Here is a 10,354-nt window from a genome sequence, read left to right on the forward strand (position 1 = left end):
CCCCACCCTGTGCCCCACGGGAGCGGCACCGGGCCGCGACGGTGCCAAATCCCTCCTGGCCTCGCCATTCACCCCGTGCCGGGGCAGCCGGAGCCCTGCTCGGCTGCTGCCACCCTGTCCCCCCGGGGTGACCGTCGCCCCTCGCGCGGCGGTGCTGGCACGGGCCGCCACGGCAGCCCCCGGCCCCCGCGGGACCCCGGCTTCGCCGGCCGCAGGCCCACGGGCAGTAAATCCACCCATCGATGGGGCCGAGGGCTTCGTGGCCGGCGCAGGCGGGGGTCTGGCAGCGGCCGTTTCCCCCCGGCTCCGCACTCAGCCCCGGCCGCGCTCTGCCCCTCGCCCGGGAGCCGCCGGTGGCACCGGGGGTCCCTGGGGGGGTCCTCCGTGCCCTGGGGTCCCCCCGGCTTTGCTGTGGCTGGGGACGGAGGGGGCTCCTGCCACCCACCGCCCCCCTCCCCAAGCTCCCACGGCCCTGGACGGGCACCCGCGGAGCCCCGGCGCCCCGGGGGCTGCACGGCTGCTGCCGGGGGCACCGGGGGCGGGCGGGGCGGCACCGCCTCCCGACGGGGCGGGACGGGACGGGGCGGGTCCCGGGGGGGGGGCAGCACCTGCGGGGCGGGACCGGGACCGGGACCGGGACTCACCTGCGGCTCCGCGGCGGCAGCGCCCCAATCCCTCCGGTACCGCACCGGCACTGCACCGGCACCGGCAGCCAGCCATGAGGCGGCGGGGGGGCTGCCCGGCCCCGCTTTGCCTCCTCCTCCTCCTGCTCCAGGTGAGGGACGGGACCGTGGGACCCCGCCGGGGACCGTGGGACCCCGCCCGGGGCGGCGGGATCCTGCCCGGGACCGTGGGACCCCGCCCGGGACTGACCGCTCTCTCCGGGCAGGCCGACCACCGGCGGTGCGAGCGGGCAGCACCGTGCCAGCCCGGCTTCGCCGCCGAGACCTTCGCTCTCACCGTGCCGAGGGACAGCGTGGCAGCAGGACGGGTGCTGGGACGAGGTAAGGTGGGAGCCGTGGGGACGGGACGGGTGTGTGGCACAGGGGTGGCCGTGGGGACGGGCTGGGTGCATGGCACTGGAGTTGGCAACAGGGGACGAAGACGTGGCTCCGTGCCCGTGTGGCGCCAGGGTGGCGATGGGGACAGTCTCTGCCCAGCTCCGTGGGGATGGTGCCATGGCGGTGGTGCCATGGCGGCAGGGACGGTGCCGTGGTGGTGGGGACAGGCTCGGTGCACACCGCCGCAGGTGGCGGTGGGGTCAGAGCTATGGCTGCGTGTCCATGCGCGGCAGTGGTGCCGTGCCGAAGGGCCGGGGCAGCGCGGGTGCTGGTGATCCCACCGTGGCAGAATGGCGTCGGGGTGCGGGGGCAGCGGGTGCCTCTCCCCGGGGTGCGCCGGCGCAGGCAGCGCTGACTCAGGCGGCGCAGACCTGTTGGGGCCGGCAGGCCGGGGCGTGGGGCCGCGCAGGCGCCCGTCCTGCCCTGCGCCTCGCCCGCCCGCGGGGTCCCGGCACCCGGGGTTCATGGGGCCGGACCTGCCTTTCACAGCCGTGGAGCTGAGCCCCCGGCGCGGCCTCCCTGGGTGGCTCTTGGCACGGGGACGGTGGCGTCTCACCACGCCGGCACAAAATCCCCATCCCGGTGCGGCAGGTGCGCGGCCACCGCCCGGGCTGCCAACGGCCTCCCTCTGCCGTGCACCGAGCCCTGGCCAGGGGACCCGCTGCCACTTTGAGGTGCCCTGCACATCCCCGCCCCCCGATCCACGGGTGCCAGGCGGCTGCACCGCGACTGGGTGCGGGCTCCCAGAGCAGCGCTTGAGCCATCTCCATCCGCGCCAATTAATGGTTGACGGTGGTGCTGGCACCACGGTCTGCCGGGGGGCGGCTGGGGCGGGTGCAAAGCACCGAGCACCGCACCGGGGGCTCCCAAGCCCCCCTGGCTCCGGAAGGGCTTCACCTGGGCTGCGGGTATCGAGCCGGGAGCCGGACCCTGCCCCGCAGCTCAGGAATTGCCTGTTTGTTAGCTTTCGGGTTGATCAGTAACGAAGCCGCCGCCTGTGACCGTTCGGCCCTTCCCGATACCAGGGTGACGGCACACACGTGGCCTCGGCATCTCCCTGCCGCGCAGGGCTGGCCTCCAGAGCCAGGACCTGCTGGAAATCCCCAGTTTTGGGTCCCAGGTGGAGACGGGGCATGGGAGGAGGGAAGGGGATGTCTGCCCATATGGGCCATGTGCCAGCCTGGCGATGCCCGGCTGTGCCATGGGGATGCCCAGCCGTGCAGGTGGACGAGCACGGTGGGTGCTCGGCAATGCCGCCCCCCCCCGCCGCGCAGCACACCAAAGCCCGCAGCCAGGCTGCGGCGAGGGCGGGCTGACGAGCCACCCTGTAATTAGGCTGATGAGTTGAGCGCAATGTTTTCCCTCCAACAGGTCCAGACAGGCTCCGCGTGGCGGCTGGGCCGGGGAGGCAAACACCTGCGCAGGGGCTGCGGGCGCCACGGCGTCCCCGGGGCCGGGCCAGGCCCCTGCGGCTCTGCTCGGCGGGTCGGGGGGTCTCTGGGGTGGCTCGGCCCCACGGGACGTGGCAGGGGTTGGGACGCTGGCCCGTCAGCCCTGGGTGGGGGAACCTCGAGAGTGTGAAGTCATGGCGAAACTCGGGTGACGTCAGCGGGTGCGCTGGCGGGACGTGCCACTCGCAGCACTTTCGCCCCGGCTGCCTGTGGGTGAGCCCCCCCCCCCCCCCCGCCAGCCGCCGGTTCCTGCCCTGGCACAGCCGCGCTTGCGCAACCCACGCAGAGCGGGCACCGCCAGGGTGGTGGCACCCAGCTCTGCCCGTGAGTCAGCCTGTGCCCAGCCCCAGTGAGGCGTCACGGGACGTGGGTGGCTTGGGGGGCTGCCCTGGTCCCCGTCCCGGTGCGGGGGCTCAGCCCCCTGCCCCGGTCGGCAGCCTGGTAATGCAGGGGGTCTGGCTGCCCCAGCGCCCTGGGGGTGGTGGTGGGGGGCCTGGAAGGGGGGGGATCCCCCCGAAGGACCCCCCCAGCTCTCCTCGCCTCCCGCCCCACTGCTCCCAGAGAGGAGAGGGGCCCCTGGCTCCCAGCCCCGGGGAGGGGAGGGCTGGGGACTGCTTGCCGTCAACTCAGGAGCCGGAAAAACAGGTTGTGCACGGCGGGGTGGGAAGGGAGGGAGCGGACGCTGAGCACCGAGCACTCATTGCACCCAGCATGGGGCTGGGGGCTGAGCACTGCCCACTCGCTGAACCCATCCGGCACAGTGCCAGGTCCCGGGTGCCAAGCACTGCGCCTGCGCCCATGGGTGCTGGGGTGCCTCTCCCCACCGCCAGCCCCCGCTGCAGCAGCACCCGGCCTGCTCCGGCACGTTCCTGCCCAGCCGGCCCCACCGGCTCCCACAGCCTTTGCTGGGGGGTCCCGCCGTAGGGCTGAGCTGGGCTGCCATCGCACCGGTGGGTCCTCCCCGTCTGCCGGAGCTGGGCCGGGGGCACTGCGGCAGGCAGGGGGGCAGCCGCCAGCCCGGGGCTCAGCTATCGCTCCCCACCCGCCACCTCCGAATTCCTGGGCTGCGCACGGGCTGACGTAACCCCGCGGGGCGGCAGGGCCGGCCCCGGCAATGGTGGCACCAGCCCTGGCAGTGGCCTTGTGCCCAACATTCGGGCATGCTGCGCTACATCCCACCCTGGGCACGTCGCCTTCCCACGATGAAGCCATGGCACCCGTGCTGTGCGGTGCAGGTCACGCTGGGGCCGATGGTGGCCGCACTGGCGGGGGCTCCTGCCTGGGTGCTGCTGGCTCAAACAAACCAGCTCCCAGACAAAGGGTGTTTGTTCGGAGCTCCCGGCAGCGCAGCCCCGGCTCATGTGATGCCTGCTGACCGCCGCGGTGCCGCTCAGAGCCTCCCCCAGGCTTGCCGTGGCCCCCCGTGTGCCAGTCCCGGCTCATACTGTGCCCCAGCAGGGTGCCAAGCTGGTGACGCCAGGACACTGTCTGCTCTGGTCTGTGGTGGGTGCCTGGCGTCCCTGGGGACCCCCCGCAGCAGAGGCGTTGGAGGTGCCGAAGGGTGCCTGGGCGGGCTGGGTGCCCCGGCTGCTGCCCTGCGCCATGGGTGCGCCGGGGCTGGCACCTCTCTGCCACACAGAGAGGTGTGTGGCACCACTCTTCCCCTCCTGCAGCCTGGGCTGTCCCTGCTGCAGGTCACCGGCCATGCGGGGGCTTGGGGACCCCCACAGGTCCCCAGGCACTGGGGCACTGTAACCCACTGGCCTGCAGTGCCCTGTGGATCAGCCCCCAGGGCCCCCCCGGCCAGGGTGCTGGGTGCCAGCGCCCATGAGCAGGCACTGACCTTGTTTTTGTTTGAAAAGAAGCTGGAGCAGTGCCAGCACCCTCTGCTCGCTGCCACAGGCACGGCAGCGGTGACACGCCACGCATGGGGACACGCTGTGCCACAGGGATGCACCGTGCGTGGGGATGTGCCCCATGGTGCGGGCGTGCCGTGTGCGGAGATGCGATGTGCACCGTATGTGGTGCTATAGACAGGGATGTGCTACGCACAGCAGGGACGCGCAGTGCTGAGTGCCACTTTCCACGGGCTGGCAGGGATCCTGTGGTATGGCAGGTTGTGCCGTGCCCGGTCCCGCACCAAAGCCATGGCAGGGATGCACCAAGCGTCGAGCTGCACACCCTGCCCGTGCCCAGGACAGGATCCTGGCAGGGTGTGTGGCACCGTGCATGGTGTGTCCCCACTGTGCCTGCGACCCCAGGGTCCCCCCAGGCCTCTGAACCGTGGCCACGTTGCGTGTGCCCGTGTCGCGCTGTCCTGCACCCTCCTGCTCTGCCGCCTGCCCGTCCCGCGGTGCCTGGGCGCCTGCCCTGCCCTCACCGGCTCCCCCGGGGTGGCACCTGGAGCCCCCTGCCCACTCGCTCTCCCTGTCCCCAGTGAGCTTTGCAGACTGCGGTGAGCAGCGGCGCGCTGTGTACCTCTCGGACGACACGCGCTTCAAGGTGAGCAGGGACGGTGTCGTCTCTGTGACCCGGCCCGTGCAGCTCCAGCGGCGGGAGATCAGCTTCTCCATCCACACCTGGGATGCGGCAGGCAAGAAGCATTCGGCCAGGGTGACCCTGCGCAGGCAGCGGCACCGTCGCCACCACCACCACCACCACCACCAGGTAAATCACTGCCCCTCTCCCCGGGGCCACTGCAGCCCCTCTCCCCGGGGCAGAGCGTGCAGAGGGCTCGGCAAGGTGCTGGCACTGAGTTGAGCCACTCTCCCCGCAGGACACGGTGCCCGACGTGCTGACCTTCCCCGAGCCCAGCCATGGCCTCCGGCGGCAGAAGAGGGACTGGGTCATCCCCCCCATCAACTGCCCCGAGAACGAGCGGGGGCCCTTCCCCAAGAAGCTGGTGCAGGTACACGGCCGCGCGGGGACGGGGTGCGGGGCAGGGGGGTCCCCGGAGCGCCGGGAGCCCTCTAACCCCCCCTGCGCCTCGCTGCCAGATCAAATCCAACAAGGACAAGGAGACCAAGGTTTTCTACAGCATCACGGGGCAGGGGGCGGACACCCCCCCCGTGGGCATCTTCACCATTGAGCGGGAGACGGGGTGGCTGGAGGTGACGAAGCCGCTGGACCGGGAGGAGATGGATAAATACATCGTGAGTGGGGGGCCGGGACCGGGAGGGGACAGTCCCCGGGGCCGTGCGCAGGCTGACGGTGCCCCCCGCAGCTCTTCTCCCACGCCGTCTCAGCCAACGGGCAGCCCGTGGAGGAACCCATGGAGATCATCATCACCGTGACGGACCAGAACGACAACCGGCCCATCTTCACCAAGCAAGTCTTCATCGGCTACATCGAGGAAAACGCGAAGCCGGGTGTGTGGGGGATGGCGAGCCGGGGGCTCTGTGGCTGGGACCACGCAGAACCCCGAGCCAGACCTGTGCCAGGGTGTCCAGTGCTTTTGTCCCACGAGTAAAATCTCCCCTGCTTGTCCCTGTGCCCAGGCACGTCCGTGATGACTGTGAACGCCACGGATGCAGACGATGGGGTCACCATGAACAACGGCATCATTGGCTACTCCATCCTCAGTGAGGAGCCCAAGAGCGCGCAACAGATGTTCACCATCGACCCACAGAAGGGCATCATCAGCGTCATCGGCACGGGGCTGGACCGGGAGGTGGGCACCCTTGCCGCGTCCCAGGGGACTGTGCGGCAGCTCCGCAGTGGGACTTGCTGTGGGGAGCCGGGGATGCCGGAGCCCTGGGGTCTGGCCAGTTTGGGGACTTGCCATGCCTGGGTCACTGTCCCCTGCTCTGGGTGTCTGCAGCCCCAAGCCCATTGGGGATCTGTGTTGCAGGGGCCCCCAGCCCTGCCGAGCCCTGGGAGTGGGTGGACTGCCAGCCCTTCAGGTGGGCAGCAGGGACGTCGGCAAGCGTCTGTGCTGGCGGTGAACACCGTGGCTGGAGAAGGGTGGAAGAGCAGGCAGGCAATGCCCCCGGAGGAGGGGGACACGCCGGACCCCATCCCTGCCCTAACCACAACGATTTCGCCTTGCAGACCACTCCCAACTACACGCTGATCATCCAGGCTGCAGACCAGGAGGGCAATGGCCTGACCAACACCGCCACCGCCATTGTGGAAGTCACCGACGCCAACGACAACCCTCCTGTCTTCAACCCCACCGTGGTACCTGAGCTGGCTCCCATGAGCCGCCGCCCTCCCCGGCCCATCACGGCACGAGCCCCCCTGCCCTGGGGTGCCCGGGACCATGCGGGTGACTGTCCCCGTCCCCTGTCTTGCAGTACGAGGGGTCCGTGGATGAGAACGACGTGGGGGTTGTGGTGGCCCGGCTGCATGTGACAGACCGGGACATGCAGGGCTCTCCTGCCTGGCAAGCCGTCTACCGCATCAAGAGCGGGGACCAGGACGGTGACTTCAGCATCACCACCGACCCCAAAACCAATGACGGCATCCTGAAAACTGCCAAGGTGGGTCCTGCCGTTGCGCAGCTGCCCCGGCGCCGGCTGCCTGCCTCCCGGTGCTACCCGGCTCCTCTCTCCTTCCCCCCCTCCAGGGCCTGGACTACGAGACCAAGAGGCAGTACAACCTCGTGGTGACGGTGGAGAACGCCGTCCCCCTCACTGTGCCCCTGTCGCTCTCCACGGCCAGCGTCATGGTGGTGGTCAAAGATGTGAACGAAGCCCCCGTCTTCGTGCCCCCAGTCAAGACGGTGAAGGTGATGGAGGACCTGCCGCTGGGGCACCAGGTCACCTCCTACACGGCCCAGGACCCGGACAGGGATCAGAGGCAGAAAATCACGTGAGTGGGGGGGTGTTGGTGGCAGGGGGTGATGCTGGGGTGCCCGGGGGGCTGCGCCGGGCTGTGCGCCCCTTCCCACCCGCCAGAGCATCCCCCCTGCTGACCCCTCGCTTGCCCCAGGTACCGCATGGGCAGTGACCCCGCGGGGTGGCTGGCCATCGACCCCGAGAACGGCATCGTCACAGCAGCCCAGCCGCTGGACCGGGAGTCGGTGCACGCCATCAACAGCACCTACAAGGCCATCGTCCTGGCTGTGGACAGTGGTGAGGAGCACCCTGCCTTGCCCTTTGGGAAGGGCCTGCTGCCACCCACCCGTGTCCCATCGGGGCACCTGGGGCAGGGGCCGGGGCCAGGACGCCCTCCCCAGCTGCTTTGTTAACCCCCGGCCCCGCAGGGTCGCCGGATGCCACCGGCACGGGGACGCTGCTCCTCCTCCTCCAGGACGTGAACGACAACGGGCCCATGCCGGAACCCCGGATCTTCGCCATCTGCAACCGGCAGCCCGAGGAGCAGACGCTGACCATCGTTGACAAGGACCTGCCCCCCAACACCTACCCCTTCAAGGCAGCGCTGGAGCATGGCTCCGGCTCCAACTGGACCGTCAGGCTGAGCGGACAAGGTAGGTGCCGTGCCGTCTGGCCTGGCCACCCAGCTTTGGTGCAGGGCGGTGGGGGACGCTGAGCGAGGGCCAGATCCCAGGCCCCCTCGACTCTCTGCGCTCCCCTGTGTGCGGCCGGTGCCGGCCCCCACGGTGGCCACCAGGCTGGGGAACTGCCATGTGGCAAAGCCCTGCGCCAGTGCCGAGCGTGTCCCCAAACCGGGGAGCGGGGACCTGTCTCAGAGCCCAGCCCCTCTCTCTGCCATGCAAGACCTGCTGGTGCTGAGCCTGGTGAAGCAGCTGGAGCCGGGGGAGTACAACGTCTTCCTGAAGCTGACCGACGGGCAGGGCAAGGCGCAGGTGACGCCAGTCAAAGCCCAGGTGTGCGACTGTGAAGGGCCAGCCAAAAACTGCGAGCGGCGAGCGTTTGTTGCCGCCGGCCTGGGCGTCCCTGCCATCCTGGGCATCCTGGGAGGCATCCTGGCGCTGCTGAGTGAGTACCACGGGATGGGGATGGGGATGGGGATGGGGACGGGGCCACCCGCGCCCCGCCACCCTGACGCCGGTGCCTTCTGCTCGCAGTCCTGCTGCTGCTGCTGCTGCTCTTCGCCAAGCGAAGGAAGGTGGTGAAGGAGCCGCTGCTCCCGCCGGAGGACGACATGCGGGACAACGTCTACCACTACGACGAGGAGGGTGGCGGCGAGGAGGACCAGGTGGGATGCCTGTGCCGGCCCAGAGCCTGCCCCTGAGGCCCCGGTGGCCGGTGGTGGCCTCGCTCCCTGAGCCACGACGGATGCTTGGGGTGCACGAGGCTGCCGTGGACCTGCTCGTCCCCGTGGTCACTGGTGCCTGCGGTGCTCCCGCTCCTTCCTGCCCTGGGGTAGCCAGTGGCAGGTCCCAGTGTGGCACTGCCCGCGGCCGTCCCTTGAGTGTCATCTCCTCATGTCCGTCCCTCCCCACCACCAGGATTACGACCTGAGCCAGCTGCACCGGGGCCTGGACGCCCGCCCGGAGGTGATCCGCAACGACGTGGCCCCGCCGCTGATGGCCGCCCCCCAGTATCGGCCCCGGCCCGCCAACCCCGACGAGATCGGAAACTTCATCGATGAGGTGAGCCCTGGCCCCGCGCGGCGCCCTGGGGGTGGACCGGGGAGGGGTGAAGCCCCCATCAGTGCAGGCACCGTCGGGGTGCCCCCCAGCCGGTGGCGTTGCCGGTGCAGAGGGGACGGGCACTGACCCTCCTGCCCCCCCAGAACCTGAAGGCGGCCGACACGGACCCCACGGCCCCCCCCTACGACTCCCTGCTGGTGTTCGACTACGAGGGCAGCGGCTCGGAGGCCACCTCGCTCAGCTCCCTCAACTCCTCCGCCTCCGACCGCGACCAGGACTACGACTACCTCAATGACTGGGGCAGCCGCTTCAAGAAGCTGGCGGACCTCTACGGCGGCGGGGAGGAGGACGACTAGGACCCCCCCTGGCACCCCTCGGCCGGCAGCTGCCCGCCACAGGCGCCTCACCCCATTTCACCCCACTGGACTCGCGTTGGCTTTCACCCGGGGGCGGCCAAACCCCCCTCCAACACCCCCTCAACCCGGTGTCCACGTCCCCCTCAGTCAGCGCAGGGGAAGCTCGGGGTCAGCGGGTCTGGGGGCGTTTTTTGGGGAGCCTGTGTGTTTCCTGGCCGCCCCCTCGGCTCCAGGCAGGGCATGGAGCCATTCGGTCCCTTCCTCGTCCTGGAGCCGAGGCGCTCCCGGCTGCACGGGCCAGGATCTGCTCCCCTTCCCCGGCGGGGACAGGATCCCGCCGCCTCCCTCCCTTTGCCGCGGAGGGGAAAAGGTTTTTCTCTGGCGCTCTCCGAAATACCTCGTGCTCCCAGCCCCGGCGCAACCGCCGACCCGCCACCGCGCTCGGCTCGGGAACCCAGTGCCGGAGAAGCGGGGTGGCCCCAGCTCTGCGCCTCCGCTGGAGTGGGGCGAGGTGATCGACAAACGCAGACCAAAGATGTGCCGTCACGCGCTATACGTGAGGGAATTATATTTGATAAACTAGTTCCAGGCAGATTTCTATTTTTCTGTATCCCAGATTACGATATGATTTCCTTCTGTGTCGTGCCAGGTGTAATTATCGCGCAGTCAATGAAAGGCGCTTTCGGAAATCGACGAGCTTTACTGAAATTCTGAACTCTGTGTTTAGCTGTTGTCGTGGTTTGTATTTTTTTATCATGGGAAAAGGGTCTGATGTGGGCTGGGAAGCCAGCAATGGCCTAGTGTTAACTGATTGTATGGTTTTTATATAAAATTGAAGTAATAAATTGTTTTAAGAAAACTAAAAGCCTTTTTCTCTGTGTGTGGCTCTGCCGGCTTCGCTGCCGGCAAAGGGCAGACGGCAAATACCCGGCCCTGTGTGGCAGGGATGGATCCGTACGTGTTTTC

At 69.4% G+C, this 10,354-nt stretch overlaps 1 protein-coding gene across 1 annotated transcript; it reads left to right on the top strand.

The window, feature by feature from the left end:
* The first annotated feature begins 617 nt into the window (after positions 1-617).
* On the top strand, positions 618-10,253 carry LOC148051083 (cadherin-1-like). Its single transcript, XM_087738802.1, has 16 exons — positions 618-775; positions 890-1,004; positions 4,950-5,179; positions 5,289-5,420; positions 5,509-5,664; positions 5,736-5,880; positions 6,010-6,182; positions 6,563-6,691; positions 6,808-6,993; positions 7,080-7,324; positions 7,445-7,587; positions 7,719-7,943; positions 8,194-8,415; positions 8,505-8,635; positions 8,889-9,032; positions 9,176-10,253. The coding sequence occupies exons 1-16, from the start codon at positions 719-721 to the stop codon at positions 9,386-9,388; spliced, it is 2,646 nt and encodes an 881-aa protein (XP_087594928.1). The 5' UTR covers positions 618-718; the 3' UTR covers positions 9,389-10,253.
* Positions 10,254-10,354: the final 101 nt, after the last annotated feature.

Source organism: Nipponia nippon, unplaced genomic scaffold (genome assembly GCF_047370975.1).
Source record: "Nipponia nippon isolate SJK-2023a ecotype South Korea unplaced genomic scaffold, ASM4737097v1 scaffold_7, whole genome shotgun sequence".
NCBI lineage: Eukaryota > Metazoa > Chordata > Aves > Pelecaniformes > Threskiornithidae > Nipponia > Nipponia nippon.

Bases quoted from the DNA above. Each gene is read 5' to 3' on its own strand.
- LOC148051083 (XM_087738802.1), top strand. From the start codon at position 719: ATGAGGCGGCGGGGGGGCTGCCCGGCCCCGCTTTGCCTCCTCCTCCTC. The intron at 7,325-7,444 runs GTGAGTGGGGGG...CGCTTGCCCCAG, and splicing joins GATCAGAGGCAGAAAATCAC to GTACCGCATGGGCAGTGACC. The intron at 8,416-8,504 runs GTGAGTACCACG...TTCTGCTCGCAG, and splicing joins AGGCATCCTGGCGCTGCTGA to TCCTGCTGCTGCTGCTGCTG.